This window comes from Spea bombifrons, chromosome 9, assembly GCF_027358695.1.
Source record: "Spea bombifrons isolate aSpeBom1 chromosome 9, aSpeBom1.2.pri, whole genome shotgun sequence".
In the NCBI taxonomy this organism is placed as follows: domain Eukaryota; kingdom Metazoa; phylum Chordata; class Amphibia; order Anura; family Pelobatidae; genus Spea; species Spea bombifrons.
The window spans coordinates 31,959,171-31,980,402 of NC_071095.1; the positions used below are offsets into that span (position 1 = coordinate 31,959,171).

General features: G+C 41.3%; 1 protein-coding gene across 1 annotated transcript; it reads left to right on the top strand.

Moving 5' to 3' along the window:
* Positions 1–4,976: 4,976 nt before the first annotated feature.
* ARG2 (arginase 2) lies at positions 4,977–20,099 on the top strand. Its single transcript, XM_053475171.1, has 8 exons — positions 4,977–5,169; positions 6,898–6,970; positions 12,353–12,530; positions 14,959–15,118; positions 15,452–15,546; positions 16,763–16,867; positions 18,254–18,390; positions 18,539–20,099. Exons 1-8 carry the CDS (start codon positions 5,050–5,052, stop codon positions 18,742–18,744), a joined length of 1,074 nt encoding a protein of 357 aa, XP_053331146.1. The 5' UTR covers positions 4,977–5,049; the 3' UTR covers positions 18,745–20,099.
* Positions 20,100–21,232: the final 1,133 nt, after the last annotated feature.

Sequence of the window (21,232 nt, forward strand, 5' to 3'; positions counted from 1 at the left end):
AACGAAAGATCGTGACCCTCATAGGGCCAAGAGCCTACCTCCCGCGCCCGTTGCATAATGGCTTCTTTCAACCGAAAGTCAACCAGGTGACAGATGACATCCCGGGGGGGCGCCGACGGTGGACCACGCGGTCGTAAAGCCCTATGGGCTCGGTCCATACAGATAGCCGTCTCCGGGGGTCGGTTGAGGAGTGCGTTGAACAAGGCGGTAAGTATCCGGAACAAGTCCTCACCCTCCTGGGGTAGCGCCTCAGGTAAGCCTCGGACCCTGATATTATGCCTCCGGCCTCGGTTGTCGAGATCTTCCAACCGCCGTCTATAATCCGCCAGGTAAAGAGTATGTTGAGCCGAAACCTTTGCCACGTTCTTAAGGTTATGCGTGAGACGTGTAGATTCCTGTTCTTGAGTGGTAAGACGCTTGTCGAGGCCTAATAGATCAGCTCGCAGCGTCGCCACTTCCTCCTTCACCGCGTGCTTAAGTTCCGTGATCAGGGTACTGAAGTCTTCCTTCCATGGGGCCGAGGAAAACAAATGGTGTACGGTCTCCTGGCTTCGAGTATCGGCAGGAACATCGTCACTGCAACTCTGCCGGCTGTCATCCGTGCCCTCCGTGCTCGCAGGCGAAGGGACCCCAAGGCCCTCAGGAGGAAGCGGGGCCAGGTCTCGTGGCGTCTGAAAGTATTCCCGCAAGGAGCCGGAAGACGCTTTGCCTTTGCCCTTGGGGGTCTCTGGCTCTTCAGGCAACTTTTTATTTCTGCCCATGGTGCAGGATGGCTATAGATGGCTATCAATGGTTAGGGCCGCAGCGGAGCTCCTCTCCTAAGCGTCCATCTTCTCCGACGGCTGGCCACGCCCCCCCTCCAGCATATAAAAATTAAACCCCATTGGGGGAAACTAAGCCGTATTGACTTAAACCAGCACAATGGTAAACTTTGTTAAAAAACCCTACCCCACCCTCCATTTCCCTAAAAGAAAAACTAAAATAGTATAATATTGTCACGGAACCGGGTCCATACGACGACTGTAAAGACCCAGAGCGCCCAAAGATGGAGTTCAGGAGGTATTGAGCAGTAGTGGAGTTGGACAGGGCCTGGTGCAGGGCGACCGCACTCACCCGGGTGTTGAGCACCTAGGGTTGTGCAGCCACGTACCAGCGCCCTGACATAGCAGCAGATGTAGTCCAGAACAGAGCAAGCAACGGTGACAGAGCAAGGAACAGGGAGACCGAGCAAGGAACATAACCAGACAAGACATACATGATACAGGGCAAAACAAAGGACGGGGAACAAGGCAAGGAACACAGGGGAAGGAGAGAGGAACCAGAATCCTCAGATGATTCAGGGAAGAAGGGCAAAGGTACATAAGAGACAAACATGAATACAGGAACTAGCCTAGGACTATGTGATAACAATTGGAGATTTCGTCACATCCTATGGCCATAGTATGCTTAGCCCACCACTACGCCAAAGTACTCCAATGACGGTGGGTCCTAACACTAAACCCACCTTACAGAGGTACTAAGCAAACCAAACATGAACTCCAAACACATATCAGAGAGACATACCTGTAGACTGCAGACTGAGACAAACAGAACACACAGGTAGGGCACACCTTATAAAGGAAACAGAGCTAAAGCAAAGAGCGAGACTGGAATCAAGGAATCAGCGGTACAGGACAGAGCATAGGGAAATCCAGGAGTGGACCACAGCAAAACATGGGAACTGAGGCAAGGCAGGGAAAAACTGATATGCAGTACCACATTTGACCCCAAATATCTTAACAGTGCCATATTTGTGCCCAAACAAGTTGTATCTGACATTTATCTGCAAGCTCTGCCCAGTTGATGACATCAGAGGCAGGCTGGGCCGGGGGGCAATTGCCCCCAAGGCCGCCCGAAATCTAATCTAAACGGCCGCTGGGTGCTGATGCCGCCGGCCGGCGCTACTTTAATACTTTTTTTAAAAATGTAATATGGCAAGCCGGATCGGCTATTAAATGAAAAAAAAAGTATTAAAGCAGTGCCGGCCGGCGGCATCAGCACCCAGCGGCCGTATGCAATGGCCGCCAAGTGATGGGAGCAGCGTGAGGGGTGAAAGCTCCGCCCCCTCGCACGGACCTTTCACCTCTCACGCTGCTTCCATCACTATGCGGCCATCAGATTGTTGGAAATTTGATCTAAACGGCCGCTGGGTGCTGATCCCGCCGGCCGGAGCTACTTTAATACTTTATTTATTTATTTTTAATATGGCAAGCCGATCCGGCATATTAAATAAATAAATAAAGGATTAAAGTAGCTCCGGCCGGCGGCATCAGCACCCACCGGCCGTTTAGATCAGTTTTCCAGCAGTCTGATGGCCGCATAGTGATGGAAGCAGCGTGGGGGGTGAAAGGTGACTGCGAGGGGGCAGAGCTTTCACCCCTCACGCTGCTCCAATCACTATGCGGCCATCAGACTGCTGGAAAACTGATCTAAACGGCCGATGTATGCTGATTCCTGCCGGCCGGAGCTACTTTAATTATTATCATTTTTCTCCATATAATCTTTTCAGTCTGTCCTTCACCACTTTTGCGTTTTCAGTCCAGAAGACCCTCCTACAAGTAAGTAGCAGGGCTTGAGGTGCGGCTCGCGTAAGATCGGTTGCCCTGGCAGTCGCGACCCCGGTAGTTCCGCCACTGGCTGTGTACTATACGTCCCATAATCCTCAGCCAGTATCATGGGGGGAATTTAACTGGCTGAGCATCAAGGGGACATTAGGTTTTGCTTTTTTTTACCATCCTTTGTGGCTATTAAATTTACTTATGTTGAACCACATTTGAATCATATTTGTATTTTTATAATGAATATGCGTTCAGGAAAAGATGGGCATGTATGGTGGACTGATTCGTGGCACAACGGGCCACTTCACTTGACTTGCCCCCCAGGCCTTAGGCTGCCAGCCCTCCCCTGGATGACATCATGCCTGCACAGCAGCCCAGTGCCTTCTAACCAAACAAGAAGCAAGCACAACACTACATCTCCTTCCCTACTTTATTACATATATATATTACTTAAACAATAATATAAATTACTATATAACAACAACTTAAACAAAAAAAAAATCCGTCTTCTGCAGATTCCTCTTTTGTATTGTAGACATGAGAGCTGCTTCTTGTTTCTTCTGTTGACTAGTGTCAACTGAGATTCACTTCTGGAGACCAGCAAACAACAGGTGTTCTTTTCCTGGGGGTATGAACATGACAAGTCTGGTCCGGGCTAGAAATTTCTGACTCATCATTTCCATCCGGTATCTCTGAGTCATCATGTGTAGTTCAGTCAGTTACACTGAATGTTTGGAAAACTCTGCTGCCAACCCACTTAGACAACTTGAAGCAAAATCTTCAAACCAGTCTTGTATTCGAGGTCATCTTATAATCGAACCTCAAGACTGCCAGATAGGAGGATCCCCCGCAGCGTTTTTGGGGCAAAGTGGCTTAAAAGGGGGTATAAGGCATATCTGGGAGGCACAGTGGCAAATAGAGGGTATAAAGCATATCAGGAAAGCAGTGGCATATAGGAGGTATAAGGCTTATCTGGGAGGCAGAGTGGCCTATTGGGGGGTATAGGCATATCTGGGTGGCAGAGTGGCATATTGGGGGACAGAGTGGCATATTGGGGGTATAAGGCATTTCTGGGGGGGCAGAGTGGCATATAAGGGTGTATAAGGCATATCAGGGAGGCAGTGACATATATAGGGTATAAGGCATATCTGGGAGGTAATGTGGCATATCTGAGAGGCAGAGTGGCATATAGGCGGTATAGGGCATATCTGGGGGCAGAGTGGCATATCTAGGGGACAGAGTAGCATATAGGGGGTATAAGGCATTTCTGGGGGAGTAGAGTGCCATAAATGTGTGTATAAGGCATATCTGGGTGGCAGAGTGGCATTTAGAGGGTATAAGGCATTTTTGGGGGCAGAGTGGCATATAAGGGGGTATAGAGTGGTAAAGATGGGGTATATGGCATATCTGGGAGGCAGAGTGGCATATAAGGGTAGGCAGAGTGGCATATAGGAGGTATAAGGTATATCTGGGAGGTAGAGTGGCATATTGTGGGTATAAGGCATATCTGGGGGCAGAGTGGCATATCTGGGGGGGCAGAGTGACATATAGGGGGTATATCGCATTTCTGGGGGGCAGAGTGACATATATAAGGGTGTATAAGGCACAATAATAATACTGTAAGATTTGGGACTGTTTTTTTATTTTTTCCAGAACTAGGTTTATTCTCAGCTCAGTCCTAGAGACAGTCGTGTAAATGCAGGTGTCACAGCTGTCTCAAAAGTGTCGGTTCTCTGCCTCTGTGTCTCATACCGCAGTCTCTTACACAGTGGAGCCATCTGATGAACAAGTGGAGAAAACTGTTCTATAGAATACGACTGACCTGCCCCTCGCTGCTGTTCGTCCATAGATGTTTCTGTCCCTTTGCTTTTATATAAATGCACATCTGTGTTTAATTAATATCACGATTTGAGTTTATGTAGCATCCGTCGCTGTGTTGTGAGATAAATAGAGTGGAAACTTTGTGATTTGTGCTGGAGGCAAATGCCCTCATTATCTAAGTGGTGTCTATTGCTTTGCAGGGAAATAAAAGACTTATTTCGTGGCGGTATGTCGCAGTGCTATGTACTTTTATCTATTTTAGTTTTACATCACGGGGTGGACATGAAGAACTGACTTTCATTTTTTCCTTCCTACGGTAACCGCGGTCAGCGTATTAACGAACTCAGCAAAGGGCAACGTGAGGTGGGCAGAGGCAGCACACCTCCGCAGATTGAACCTTTCATTGGTCGGTCTGTTTATCCCTGGCCAATCAGAAAGCCTATCTCCGGAGGTGTGCGCATCTCAATACTGATGGAATTGGAGCAGAGTGAGGGAGGCGTTCATCGGATATCCATATATAGAACGCAGATGCAGGCTTAAGAGCAAACCGGGTGAAGTCACTAACAAAGACTGCAGCGGTGCGGCTTGGTGTCTCATCAGAAATATTTCATCAACCATATTGGTGGCAAATATGTCTATCAGAAGCAATTTCTTTAGACTGTTAAAGAACCAAGTCGGAACCTCCAACAACACGCAAAATAGGTGGACGCATTCTGTTGCTGTTATAGGAGCTCCATTCTCCAAAGGCCAGGTGAGCTTTATTCTTCAATCGTAGCTGAATAAATGATGGTCTTTTGTTATTTGATTTAGATGTACTAATTAACCTTCTTATGTATTGACCCCTTAAGGATAACAGGCTGTCTTTAAACCCCATTAAAGGCAATGAATTGCGAGCCCGTACGGGCTTTGTCTATCATTGAAACCCATGTCCATTTACATCATAATGTATTGAAGTCTATCTTTTTTTTTTACTGTATATAATCTCTTCAGCTAACAAAATAGGCGTCCTACCATGTTCAACTTACGTAAATGTCCATATATTTTAACAAAGACAGTAGTATGTGGTAACAATGCTAGCTGTCTTTGTACAGAAATGGGCATTCAAATATGTGATCTTCACTGACTGCTTTAATGGATCTACAAATATTTATAGCTTTACCTACAAATGACACAGTCTTTTGTGAATACATCTAGAAAATTCCATGAGGTCAAAATTTGTTCTAGAAATTTCCAATGCTGCTTAAAAGTCTTTGCAGTCATAACTCTGCATGGTCAAGCTATAGGAGTTTTTGAACAAAAAAGTCAATAAAAATGTGTGGGTTGTAGGATCACAGATGGAAACCTGCTTTCGTTGTAACTCGATGGAAGAAGCATTATTCACATCACATCATGGAATGTTGGATGCATCATCAGCTTGTATGTTGGGGAAAATCAGACCAAGTTTTTCCTGCAAAAGTTTCCCTGGGGAGGCTTCCACCCATTAAAAAAAATATGCTTTTCCCAGTGTGCCCTAGAATTGCACTATATACTGTACTTAAAGGCACACTCCAGTCATCATAGGCACTTCAATGCATGTGATAGGTACATTTTCATGCAATTGCATGGTGAGGTTTGCAGAATGCTCCAAATGCATTTGCCCCTCTCCACACACCCCAGCTAAATGCATCTCCCTGGCAGTCGGCTCCAGCACTGTCTCTGGTAAACGCTGCATACAAGCTTTAGACCCCATTGAGCATGTGTAAAGACTTCCCATTGCTCTCAGCGCCACCTATTGGCTGCTTAAACATTTTTTTTTTCAGTGACAGGAAAGTGCTCCCATTGCATACCTGCCAACAGTCCTGAATTTCCCAGTCATGCCCCATCAAATTTGGGTCTGACCCAGCATAAAAGTACTGTGCACAGGCAGTTTGCCTTTTAACTGTGTCTGACACTCGCAGCCTAAAGACTTGTAAATGAGCTCCAAACTACCCAGTATCTGTGCCGGGTAGCCTAGAGCTCAATGCCGCAGGGCCATGCATTTAGGACCCATTTTGTCCCAGGATCCAGAAAGGAAATGTTGGTGAGTGGGCCGTTGATTTAAATTTTAAGTACTTTATTGCCACTGATTGGCAGCTTCAAATAATGCCGGCTCAAGCAGTAACAAGGAAGATTTTGCAGCATGGCCAGGTAAATGCAGTTTACTTCAATCGGTGTCCGAGACATTAAACTGTCCCTTTTCAATTTCAGTTTTGCGGAGGCATCAAGGAATCTTGCTATAAATGCATTAACTCTGTTTCCTTTTGTTTTGTCTTTTGTAACGAGGAGAAAATATTTTTTGGTAGAATAATGGGGCACATTTTTGTTTTCCTACACTTACATACATTGTGTCACAACAAGAACGTAACACTTTTCATTGTTGAAGGAGTTACATGGGATTTGCTAATGCTATTCATAACAACCCACCACATTCAGAAGATTGCTTTTAATTTTTTAATTACAGAAAAAGAGAGGTGTGGAGCATGGACCAGCTGCTATAAGAAATGCAGGCCTTTTGGAAAGACTCTCTAAAATAGGTAAGAAACCCTGAGCTGTCTTGGATATATGTTGTCTTTTTTTGTTTTTTTTTTATGGAGCCTTTGGAATAACAATTCTGGAATATAGTCTGAAATAATAGTGTCTGTTTCTTATTTGTCACTGAGGTTTATTACCTTACCCTAGAATTCCACTAATAGTGCAGAGAATTCACCATTTGTCCTTGGTTTCTGTAACTGCTTCATTGTGCAGCTTGTGATGGCTTGTAAGGTAAACTCAATGGCCCTAGGTAAATGGACCTCAATGACGATGAGCTATTTATATAACACTGTTTTTAAACTATAAATTCATTTCAGTTGTGCAGTTTTAACCCAAAGTTTAAAATGCCCCCCGCCGACGCCGGGGGGGGTGACATTTTAAACTTCACCGATGCCATTATCTACCCACTTACCGTTAAACAGTCCAGCGGCGAGTCTCCCTGCTCTGCCACGGTGCCGGCTTGTAATGCTGAGCGCCGGAAATTGACGTCACTTCCGGCGCTCAGCATTACAAGCCGGCACTGAGACCGAGCTAGAGGGCTCGCAGAGGAGAGAGAGGGGCTCCGAGCGGGTAAGCGAAAACCACTCGGCGCCCCTCTCTCACCTCCGCTTAAAAAAAAAAACAAAAAAAAAACGCTCGAGGCGGCAAAGTGCCACCCCTTCAAAAGTGCCACCTGGGGCAATTGCCCCACTCGGCTCCATTGTAGGGCCGGCCATGGTGTTCGTCCTCGTGTTCAAAAAAATCTTCATATTCCGCGAATATTCGCCTGTTCCTGTTTTCGGTTCGGGCGAATATTCGTGTGCATTCTTAGTGTTCATTTTTTTTTTTTTCTTCGTTTTTTTGGTAGAAGGGGTTAATGCAGTACGGACTACGCAGCAGCTTTGGCGCCAGAAGTTTAAATGTCCGTACAAGCAACTCTATTGGTCGCCTGCAGGGGCCTCCTCTGCCATCAACCAATGAAGTACACCTGTACTTCATTGGTTGGTGGAAGACGAGCCCCCTGCTACCGGAGATAAGGTAGGCTAGATGGGGAAGGGACCAGGGAGATTAGTAGACGTAGACGAACACGAAGATTCTTCATGTTTTACCGTACGCTTAGTACGGTTTTTAACCCAATTCCATGCTGCATGTTGATAATTTAGACCCAGAAAAAGATTATTTCTGTGCATAACTGGGAGGGGGGGGGACAGGTTGGCAAATAAAAACAAAAAATGCATTTTTCTCAATCATAGTTTTTTTCTTATAGGGTAGTCTTGTATTCAGGGTTTTTCTTTTTTTTCTAAAGAGTCTAATTTTGGGCGGTTATAATTGTAACAATTTGTATAGAAAATTTGTAGGAAAACTAGGAATGAGAAGGATTTACAACAGACTTGACAACAGTGCACAATGCCAGCAAGGAGCTGCAAGAGCCAATGAGGTCTTGGCATGCATAAAACGAGGTATTGTTTCACAGGAGGAGGATATCATCTTGCCTCTTTACAGGTCATTGGTAAGACCTCACCTTGAATATGCGGTACAATTCTGGGCACCGGTCCTTAAAAAGTACATTATGGAACTAGAAAGGAGGGCCACAAAGGAGGGCCACAAAATTAATAAGGGGATTGGAAGATATTAGTTATGAATAGAGACTAAAAAAGTAAAAATTATATATACTGGAAAAACGGCGGTTTTATATAAATATATGCATGGCTAATATAAAGAGCTCTTCTGTGACCTGTTCATTAACAGAAATGTACAAAGAACAAGAGGTCACCCTCTGAGACTGGAAGAGCGGAGATTCTTTACAGTAAGGACAATAAAGGTATAGAATTCACTGCCAAGGGAGGTGATTTTATCCAAAATATTAGATGCCTTCAAAAGGGGGTCTGGATATATATATATATTTTTTTTTTTTTAGAAAGGCATGACATACAGGGCTATAAATAGAATATTTTAGTACTTCTTAATCCAATGAGAAATCCTCTGGAATTAAGAAGGAATTCAAAGTAGCTTAGTTAGGGTTTTTTTTGCCTTGTTTTGGATCAAGAGTAGGACGGTTAGGTAGAAGGGTTGAACTTGATGGAACTGGTAACTATGTAACCAGTTTATAGCTATACTGGACTTCTATACTTACTTTATCGGCAGCACAGTTTGACATATCTGGGCTGGCCCTTTGGCTCCTAGTCCCTTGGGCAATCTATGCCTCTAGTCAGAGCTTGTGCAAGGCTTTTTGCCACCTTGCTTTTCCATCCTCTTTGTGCCCCGTCCCCTTTGTGCCCTGCCTTTGCAAATCCCCAAATTATCTTCGGCCTTGGACAGCACTTACCTTGCCTATTTTACAGGCGCTTGCTTACAAATATAGAAAAAGCTTGTAAGTGATTATCCCCACCAGCTGCCTAGGTCACACTGCTTGAAAGATGTTCTGGTTGCAGAATGATTTATCAATATAAAAATATGATATAAAAATTGACAGATCAGTTAACTTTCCTGGAATGGATCGTCTTTTTATTTTCTGTTCCGCCGCTTGAAGCCATCATGTTCTTTATTTTGGTCACTGCACCATTGTGGAGCTCTGGACAGGTGCCTATGAAATTTGATTTGCATAGTTGGTCAACACCATATTTGCATTTTAGGATAGATAAACCTTAACATTGGGACCTTGGAGATAATTACGCAACTGAAGTGAAACAGAGACTTGGGCTGCTTTTTTTTTTTATTTTGCCTGCAGTAACTAAAACAGTGGCTCTTGACTCTGACCCTTATGTCCCTCTAGGTCTTTGCCATACCCACAGAAATCCTGTTGGTCTTCTTCTAGGATAAAACCAAAATCCTAATTAACCCAGTCCTTTCTTCAGGGCTTGGTTTTATTGTTTTTTGTAAGAATGTGCTTTTTATTAGGTTGACTTTAGAAGTATACAGTTGTGCTCATAAGTTTACATACCCCGGCAGGAACTGTGAAATATTGGTATTGATTTTGTCTTTCATTTAAGGCTTGCGATCATATGAAGCAATTTATTATCAATTGTTTGGCTCATTTTTAAATCATAATGATAATATATATCACCAAAATGGCCCTGATCGACAGTTTACATACTCTTGAATATTTGGCCTTGTTACAGACCCCAATTAAAGGTTAATTTCAGATTAAATTGCAATTGTCTGCACAGTGTCTGTGTAGAAGTACACAATGAGTTTGTTAGCTCTCATGTGGATGCACTGAGCAGGCTAGATGAGTCATGGGGAGCAGAAAAGAACGTCAAAAGACCTGCATAACAAGGTAATGGAACTCTATAAAGATGGAGAAGGATATAAAAAGATACCCAAAGCCTTGAAAATGCCAGTCAGTACTGATAAATCACTTATTAAGAAGTGGAAAATTTGGGGAAATCTTGATACCAAGCCAAGGTCAGGTAGACCAAGAAAGATTTCACAACTGGCAGAAGAATTGTTCGGGATACAATGAAAAACCCACACCTAACCTCAGGAGAAATACAGGCTGCTCTGGAAAATGACCTTGTGGTTGTTTCAAGGAGCACAATACAACGATACTTGAACAAAAATGAGCTGAATGGTCAAGTTGCCAGAAAGAAGCCAATGCCACCAAAAAGCCCGGTTACAATATGCCTGACAAGACCTTGATATGCCTCACAGCTTCTGGTTCACTGTAATTTGGAGTGACAAAACCAAAACTATAAGCACTATGTTTGGAGATGGGTAAATAAGGGCTATAGCGAAAAGAATACCATCCCTACTGTGAAACATGGTGGTAGCTCACAGATGGTTTTTTTTGGGGGGGGGGTGTGAGCTCTAAAGGCACAGGGAATCTTGTAAAAATTGATGGCAAGGTGAATGCGGCATGTTATCAGAAAATACTGGCAGACAATTTGCATTCTTCCGCACGAAAGCTGCGCATGGGACACTCTTGGACTTTCCAGCAGGCCAATAACCCTAAGCACAAGGCCAAGTTGACCCTCCAGTGGTTACAGCAGAAAAAGATGAAGGTTCTGGAGTGGCCATCAGTCTCCTGACCTTGATATCAACAAGCCACTCTAGGGAGATCTCAAATGTGCGGTTCATACAAGACGACCAAAGATTTTGCATAACCTGGAGGTGTTTTGCCATGACGAATGGGCAGCTATACCACCACATGCTGTCATTGATGCTAAAGGGGGCAACACACAGTAATAAGAACTAATGGTAAAAAAAAACCCCAACTTTTGAACAGTGGTCATTTCATTATTTAATGGTACATATATTACCGATTCTCCAAGAGTATGCAAACTTTTGAGCACAACTCTATGGCTAAAAGAATGTAACTATTGGTTGTCAGTTGGAAGAAGGTCAAAAACAATGACTTGTTTTCATGTTTGCGTGTAAAAGAATGCCTTAGCAAAATTGTGCCCCATACGACTTCCATCCTTTATACCTGAAATAATCTAAATCGAAGCAAAAATGTTTTCAAGAACCAAGGTAGGATTGTGCAGTACTTTAAACATGTAACTCAATACTTGTTGACTTCTTACTTCTCAGTAACCTTAGCTTGTTCTTTCACTTGTTCTGAATTTTGAGCAGCCGCATAACACATTTACACTTCGATTTCTCTTCTCTGTTTTGCTGGCTTAAAATAGAAACACTGTTAACATGCAGAGGCATGTCCCTAAATTAAGATATCTTCTTGTTGACTTAGAGTCCATATTGTATGATGAAACTCCCAGTTATTTTCCACTCATATTAAGGTAGCATAACAGCTGTTCATTCAATAATAAATGATATATTTACTTAATATTAAATTTATTATTAACCTGCTTAATATCTTATAATGTAAAGAATTATTTTTATTGATCTTCCTTTTCCCCCCCTACCTACTTGCTGTGGGGAACTGGCAGGAGTTTTTTTATTCCTCAAATGTAACTTCTGATAATCTCCAGAACTGGCAAACGGTATAACGCAGACCTTGATGCACAAAGGGGAGAGAAGGTAAAAATTATTTTGTGCCCGATAAATCTATCCATAGGTTTCTGTTATCAGGGCATCAAAGCAGCGGTCTTCACTAGTAGTCTCTCATATCAGAGCATCGGGGCAACAGTGCGCATGTTTCCTAATCTAATTCGGCAAATGTAATGCAAAGTTAACCAGCCATAATGGGTTAAGGGGGGGGGGGTTAATCAACCAAGGATAAAAGGCATCTTTTATTATTTTTATGTCCGTACATTTCGACCCAGTCCTGACAAGATCTTGGATATAAAATGTTAAGAAATACAGATCATTCTCCACTTGGTAAAAATGTTTGGTACTGGAACCTTAGTTTTGAGACCATGGCAACTTTCTGATGCTGGAAGACATCATGGCATACTTTGATCTTTATGCTATAGTTAACATAATTATGTTTTGTGCTTTATTTATAGGATGTGGCGTATATGATTTTGGAGATTTGAACTTTCCCCAAGTTCCTAATGACATACTTTACAATAACAATGTGAAACATCCTCGTACGGTGGGACTTGCTTGTCGGGTGTTGGCTGATGCAGTAAGCAGGGCAATTGGTGCTGGACATACCTGTATAACCCTGGGAGGAGATCACAGGTGGGTGTTTGAAAGTCTTCGTTCAAAAATGTATCTACAGTTAAATCATACTTGTGAAAACATCCAGTGTATAATTAACACTTACACTCTGTAGAATTGAATCCCCCCCCCACCAAAAAAAAGCCAACGTGTTTTGTCCTCTTGGAGTTCCTCAGGGCTGTATGATAGACAACATTCACAGCATTTAACCCCTTGAAGACAATGTGATGTCGTGCACAAACATCCAGTTAGCGACAATTGATGTGCCAGAACGGTCATGGCTTTAAACTGGTGTAGAAAGACATTTATGTTCGCTTTCAGCACCCAAATGGTGTTGCTGTAATGCCTCGATGTGGCAACACTGACATCGGCATCAGGGGCCATGCTTGGCCACTCCCCGGGATGCCCGTTTTAAAAGTTTAGGAGGCAATTAACGATCGCCTCCTAAACTACAATGGTGTTGCTGAAATGCCAGAAATACCAGATTTGGGAAAAAATTGTTTTGAAATAGCAAAACGCTACTTGCAGTTATTGCCCTATACCGTGCAGAAAAACGCAAAAGAAACCTAAAAACATTGGGCATTTCTAAACTCAGGAGAAATAGTAGAATCTATTTAGCACATTTTCCATTAGCTTTTATAAATTAGTAAAATATTTTTAAAGTCAAAGTCCTTCCTTTACCCAGGAAGGGTACAAAAAATAAAATCAGCTACTGTCACAAAGGGGTTAAATATACAAGCGGATCAACTAATTCATCATTTTCTAACATAGTAAAGTGCAGGTGTGTTTTATGAGGTGCAATTGATGCAATATATCCCTCATAAATAAATGCATTATACAATTTATAAAGAAAATCAATTAAAAAAACAAACAAACACATACTTCATACATATAAAATAGGAGTACTAAATTATAAAAAAATAAAATAAAAAACAGTATATATATATATATATATATATATATATATATATATATATATATATATATATATATATATATATATATATATATATTGTAGGGAACAGCTCACACATGGGGCGGCAATGACAGTATTCACACAGGCAGCAGGTTTCAAAAGTTCAAGAGGGTTTTATTTAAATGATTTAGGCACAGAGCACCTCGCAAACAAAACAAACTCGAAGCCTGTCCGGCTCTAACTAAACATCAGGATACCTCACTATCCCACTACAAGCCTAAGGTCTGGCACCACGCAAAATAACAAGTTGTCTATAGGGGAAGGTTCATACCTGGTGGGCTGCAGCGCTGGCTGTAGCCGCTCCTTGACTCGGTCTCTCCTACACCCTGCAAACCTAACAGCCCTCTCTTTTTAAGGCTTCCTCCCCAGTAATAAGCATAGGAAGCCTCAGCTGAGGACCCCTGGGAGTAAGGAAAACCCGTAGTGGACTAGGGGTGTGGACTGGAGCTCTCCCACTTCCAACCTGTCCTCCAGTCCAAGAAATCCAGCCCATGTAACTTTAAACAAAAGAGCCCTAGCAGACTACGCTCTGCTAAAGCAGCATGGATCCTCCTCCCGTCCTTGCTATATGGCTCTTGATTGTTTGCCATCTATGTTACCTGGTTTTGTGTACTCACCTCGTCACCTATGTGCTTCTGACAATAGCTACCTTGGAAATCCTGCCTTGTTTTTCTGTTATATTTTGAAAAATATAATACATTTCTTCTAAAAAAAAAAAAAAATTAAAAAAAAAAAAAAAGGATGTAAAGTCATAATTTTATAAATCCAAGAAACTTTGTAATCTGCAAGTTCTGTCATTTAAATCAATACCCAAAGAGATACTATAGGGAGACACTTATTTGATTTATAAAATTGTAAACTTTACTTCCTTTTGGTTTAAAGCCTTTCATGTATTATAGTATTTTTTTATATTGGTTTTATATATAACTGTATTTACAGGGGATATATTGCATCAATTGCACCTCATAAAACACACCTGCACTTTATTATGTTTTTTTTTTTTTACTTTCCAAGGCACTGTAGTCTGTTTCTCTTTGGGGGGGGGGGAGGTTGTGATCGAGAAGGGAAGCTGCTGAAGTTACCAGAGATTTTGGGGTGCCTTTAGGGTGCTTTCAAACCAGTCTTCCCACCCCCTACATTTCCAGTCCAGGAGGCTAACATAATAATATTATTAATAATAATAAAGTTTCAAACCATATGGCATCTTGCGTTGTTTATATCACATTTAGGATGTGCAATCACAACAGAGCTGTGCCAACTGTTTGGTGGCCCCTCCTAATTAGTCAGTACAGTACTTATTCCCCTTATTAATAATCAAAAATATCTATTTTTACTGCATCTCATGATATGGACAAGGCCTCTTCTAGGATACTAATATTAATTACATAACTCATTTTTGTTTTTCTTACATGACCAAAGTATTATTTTACAATGCAAAAGGATAACCCGTCTTTCATTTCTTTTTTAATCCAGTTTGGCACTGGGGTCAATCAGCGGCCATGCTCAACACTGTCCAGACTTGTGTGTAATATGGGTGGATGCCCATGCAGATATCAACACCCCATTGACAAGCAAATCAGGAAACCTTCATGGCCAACCTGTATCATTTCTACTCAGGGAGCTGCAGGATAAGGTACAGCAGGGGAACACTGGCATTCATTAAGTGTGACGTATTGGTTTGTTTCCAGGACACAATAAGACTTGTTTTTTTTTTTTTCTCTAGCTATTTTGTTGCCATTTCACATTTTTTATTTGGCCTCTCTGCTATTTAAGTGTCATGTCTTTGCAAAAAGCCCAGTCATTCCTGCATTATCTTCGGTTGATCTTTTAGAAAATACAGCTTTCAGTCCACCTGCTCACTTACTTATAAGCTGCTCACATCTATACAATTCTGTCTCGGCATGTTACAATCAAAATGAAACTGCAAAGGAAGAGGTTTAACTGTGGAATTATTATTTCTATACAGGTCCCACTAATTCCTGGATTCTCTTGGACGAAACCATGCCTTTCTAGGTCTGACATCATTTACATTGGTTTACGGGATCTTGATCCAGCAGAGCAGTAAGTTTTATTGTTTTGACATATATATATATATATATATATATATATATATATATCATATATCACTAATGCATTTTTCGGACTCATTATAATGAATTGGGGGTTTTATGCATATCTTTTTACAAATATCAATTAAAGAAAAAATTACCCCTAATGGAGCTAGTATATAGACCAGGCACTATGTTTTATTGCACCTTAAAGGTGCTGTTCCACCTAGATTTTTCTCCAATTTATTAATCTTGTGTAAATGTTAAATAAACCCGTTCCTGTTTTAAAATAATGTGCTGTTTTTCCTAAAGATTCTTATTTTTAAACCTTTCACCAAGAACTCTTAATTTATTCCCTCTGCAATATTCTGCTCTCTCTACCAGTCTGACATCACAGAAGCGGTTTTTGCTTGAAGCTCTTCTAGTTTAATGGAGTAGTTGTAGAAGGTCAGACAGTTGTGATGTAATACGTAGTTTCCCTTCTCTTTACATGATGCAGTACTTATCTGGTCATATTTTATGAGGCAATGTAGACAGAACTGCACCTTTTTAAACAGTGTTTGCTTCTCAGATGCCTTCCTTTCAGGTCAACAAGCAGTGTTTTAATTTGGGGCAGCAGCCACTAGGAAAGCAAATCGGTCTACAACACATGAGTGCATGATTAGCACCCATGCACTCACATGCTCCCAATGCATCCTCTATAAATGGTAGAATATAGGAATCAACATGGCTACTGTTTGAGACGCGTCAGCAAAAGTTTTACTTTTCTGAGAAGGTGGTAGATACATTTATCAGAAGTGATGGAGGCTAATCCAGTAAAATTTAAACATGCATCTGATGAAGCTATCCTGAATCTAAGACAAGATCAAAGACTGATTAAGGTCTGCTGTCAAATTCTATGTTTCTATGTAGGGAAAAAGTGAAGCTAAGTTCACATGGTCAGGAGAGGCTGCGGTGCGGCTTCAAAAGAACAGAAGTAAAAATAAAAAATGACATGTTTTATGTAACAGGTGCCTGTTAAGATTTGTTTTCTGCCTATGCAAAACTTTTTAAATTCTTAATCACGCAATTCCTCCAAATCTGGGTCTTTCTTAACTCTACCTATCATTAATCTATTTTTTATCATTGATTAAACACAAATGTAGATTTCTTGTAGCAGTATCACTAAAAGTGTATTATAGCTACAATAACTACAACTAATCAATATGATTTCATTTTCACCATTTCAGGTTTATTTTGAAGAACTATGATATTACATATTATTCAATGAGACACATTGATTGCATGGGAATACATAAAGTTATGGAGAGGACATTTGATCAGCTACTAAGCAGGTACATTTTGGAAGAAAAACATTGCATATTTTTTTAAGCATGTGTGGGCCCTGTTACATGAGGGCCGGCGGCTACCAAATGATATGTTGGATACATGTGGCCACATGTTAGGTTTTTATACTTTTGCTTCGCATATTCAGCTAGCAGCTGCACACTGCTGGACCCGTTCTGCCACTGGAGTGTGCCAGATGGTCAGTGTGGTCATGGTGGATGATGTTTCCAATTATATGAAAGAAGTTAAATATATCTCACAGGTCCTAAAATAAAACATTTAATACCTGTCTGTTCTCTACAAAATCCTACTGGAGGAAGATATTTTACAGAAGACCATGACACAGGAGAGTTGGTCTAAAATCTGCATCCTAGTACATTCTTGCATGTTGGCAACTGAAGTGCAGGAGAACCCCTATAAAGTATTAAACTTCTGGTATTGCACGCCTCTCAAGGTTCACAAGATTTTCCCAGAAGCAGACCTGATATGCTGGCACTGCCGCAAGTTGGAAGGCACTTTTCTCCATTTATGATGGAAATTGGAATTTGTGTGGCCATTCTGGGAGACAGCTCACTCTATGATTGCTTGATTGGTCCACCTCACTTGGGTCTGGGAGCAATGCTCCTCCATTATACCCTCTATGATGTGTCACCCTACAGACCCTTGCTCAGAATCCACCTCCTTTAACACTGCAAAATGCTTGATATCCATGCACGGGAAACTTGTAAAATCACCCTAGTCTCCTCTACTTTGGCCACCCGGTCCCTTATGGGGATAAGGGACTGGGTGGCCAAAGTAGAGGAGACTGGGGTGATGGAGGAACTATTAAAACAAACAAAAGGCAAATAGGAGGGGTATGTGGCAACCTTGTTTCCATGGACTCGGTTTACCTCTCCTAGACTGGGCCCTTCAATGTCCTTTCTCTGTTCTCTTTTTATCTTACTCTTTCGATCTCCCTCCTGTCCTTTTCCACTTATATATATATTCATTTTCTTTGTTTCTGGAAAAACATAAATAAACTTTGATATACAAAACACATATGATGCCAAGCAAAGTCAATACTGAGCCAGCACATTCATCCTATATGTACTATGTGAATTATAAGATCTCCTGTTTAATGTTCACCCTCTTTTTTTTTTAGAGAGGGGTGCACATTTGATGTAGTAGTAAAAAAATGCCTACTATACACAGGTGTATATCTCATACTTGAGATTATATGGTAGAAAATAATGGTACAATAAGAATAGTCATTTTATTGGCATGTTTAACTATTATATGGCAAAGGGATGGATGACTTTACTGAGATTATATGGACAAGAATACTTTATAATTATTTACCAGATATATTCTCTCTCTCTCTCTCTCTCCTTTTTTTTTTTTTAAATATAATTTAGGAGACAGAGACCTCTTCATTTAAGCTTTGACATTGATGCATTTGACCCATCCCTTGCTCCAGCAACAGGAACTCCAGTTATGGGAGGATTAACTTATCGAGAAGGTATATACATCACAGAGGAAATCCATAACACTGGTGAGTGTGTTCTGTAATTGCTGTTTAAAAAAAAAAAAAAAAATATATAATACTTAACATTCAATACTATATTGTACTTGTTATGAAAACCATGCCATAGGGTTGAATATAACAGATTTGTAATTCCAACTTTATATGTTAATTGCAGGGATGCTGTCAGCCATTGATCTTGTAGAAGTGAATCCAATTCTTGGGGCCACATCTGATGAAGTCAAAGCAACCGCCAGCCTAGCAGTAGATGTAATAACCTCATGTCTTGGCAAAACAAGAGAAAGCGGTCACACAATTATAGGTGAACTACCAACACCCAACACAACATATGAAATAGACAACGAAGAGCAAGTGCGGATTTAGTTATGTTACTGTTACCAGCACTGTGCATTCCTGGACTATAATATAGCACTTAAGTATTTAATAATGGACCTTTTTTAGTATCCATGTTATATTGACCAATTATTGCCAATAACATGATAATACTAAGAACACAATGTGTTTAAGGTATCATTTATCGTGTAACTGTAAAAGAACAGTATGGTTTTATATTTATTGCTTTGAGAAAAGGTGCTCCTCCATTCAGTTTCCACTGAGTAGTGCATGGTTTGGTTTGTGGCAGCCCAATATAATTATGTTGCGTTGTGTTCCTTACCTGTTCCTCTAGTCCAGATCTTTCATTGTTTGGCTCCTAGTAAATTATTAAAGACCCAGAAGGGCTGGTTGACCCCTCTTGATTAGTTATTTAAATCGCTATATAAATAAAAGAATAATAATAAATTGGTGAAAAGTCAATTCATGGGAGATGGTGTCTAAAATATCCCACCATTAAAAAAAAAAAAAAAAAGCATATTCAAATCCCTTAATATTCTACTACTATAGCTCATGTTATACACATTATTTTATTTGACTGGGGAAAGAATTGTGCTTGACTGGGCATTTAATTCCTGAAAATATGTTATAGTAAGTACACCATATTCATATTATGTTGCTCCATAATATAAACAGATCTTTGTTTAGAGACATAATATTTGTCAATTACACTTTCAACCTAACTAGCCAAGTATAAGCAAATCTGTGAAGACACACATTCTAAAATCTGAGAAGCAGAATTCAATCTATTAGATATATGAGGGTATTTTGTCTTGCATTGTCAATCAAGGCCAATGATGGGTATAATTAAGTAGATAAACATAAGCCTGGATTTTTTTTTTTTATTAAGGGTCCTAGGGTTGATGCTTAATATGGAAATTATAAAAAAAGAATATGGGCTTGACACGAGAAGAGCATAATTTAGATAAATTAAAATTGGATGGGACATAGGTAAAAAGGAGACTGCCTTTAAGACCATCCCTTTTGTCTCCAACAACACTCCTAAATATATGGCATTTAAGGGACATGACTAGTCTGCTTGTTGGAAAAAAAACAGCCATGTGTATCACTGTAATAATTTTTCTCATACTCATGCACGAGAAAATGCAGTGTATATAAGGCCATAAAATGTACACTGTTTTTAAGTGGGATCTTGTTTGTGATAAATATGTATTGGTCACTTCCACTATGGCTTTCTTAAACATATCATTTCTATTTTAATTTTGTTTTTAATAGCATGTAAAGTTTGATTGTGATATGACAATATGTATATGTATCAACTATATTTTAAACTTTAGTCTTGTTATATTATGATCAATAAACCAATGTATTATTCATTGTTTCAATCACTGTTACCTCTTATTAAAATATTTTAATTAAAAGAGACTGTCCTTGACACTTCCACTATATTCATTCTTCTAAACTGGAAAAAAAATTAAAGCACGTAGCCAACATGGAAGTTTGGCGGCAAAGGTGGCGCTGAGGGACATGTTGCTTGTGAAGTTAGGGCCTCGGTGGACCCTGTGGTTTCTAGTTATGCCCCCGGTGTGGTTGGAACATGAGCTCGACCACACAATAAAATAAAATGGTTGGTGTCCAAATATTCCCAGTCCGGCCCTGCCCTTTAGCCCCCAAACAACCCAATAAACCCATGCATAGGTGGTATCACTGTACACATATTGGAGTGTTGTGTGGAAGGGATGTATGCCAAGAGCTGTAAATTCATACCTGAATTACAATGTGTGTGTCAGGATTCCACCCTGTTAGCCCGGACTCTGTATTTGTGTATACGTGTCATATCTGGCAGCCTCTAGAGGTCACCTGTCTGATCACAGCACTGTGTGGACTAACAACCTGACCAGCTGTATCTCCTTACCTGGGTGCAGCCCTCCCCCTTAAATACCTGCTTACTCCTCTATTCAGGGCCTTTGCACTGCAGTTTATATGGCCCTGTTCTCCTGCTAGCAGCATTCTGTTTTCGATTAACCTGTTGTGACCTGGCTTGCTTCTGACTTTGTCCCTTGGTTCCTGATTTGGCTCTTTCGCTGCTCGTGTTGGCCCGGCTTATTCCGACTCTCCTCCTGGATTACAATTTGGCTTTGATACTGACCCGGCCGGCCTGACTATGTCTGCTCTGCCTGAGCGTGTGCCCTGCCTGAGGGCTCTCTGCCATGTGCCCTGCCGTGTGTCCAGTGCCCTGTCTGAGGACCTTCCAGCCATGTGTCACGGACAGGACACCCCTCTACCGGGGTTACAAGACAGGACACCCCTCTACCGGGGTTACAATACAGGACACCCCTCTACCGGGGTTACAAGACAGGACACCCCTCTACCGGGGATACAAGACAGGACACCCCTCTACCGGGGATACACAACAGGACATCCCACAGGATAGCCTAGGACTGTATGATAACTATTGGAGATTCCATCACATCTTACGGCCATAGTATGCTTTGCCCACCATAACGCCAAAGTACTC

Bases quoted from the DNA above. Each gene is read 5' to 3' on its own strand.
- ARG2 (XM_053475171.1), top strand. From the start codon at position 5,050: ATGTCTATCAGAAGCAATTTCTTTAGACTGTTAAAGAACCAAGTCGGA. The intron at 5,170-6,897 runs GTGAGCTTTATT...TTTTAATTACAG, and splicing joins CTCCATTCTCCAAAGGCCAG to AAAAAGAGAGGTGTGGAGCA. The intron at 15,119-15,451 runs GTACAGCAGGGG...ATTTCTATACAG, and splicing joins TCAGGGAGCTGCAGGATAAG to GTCCCACTAATTCCTGGATT.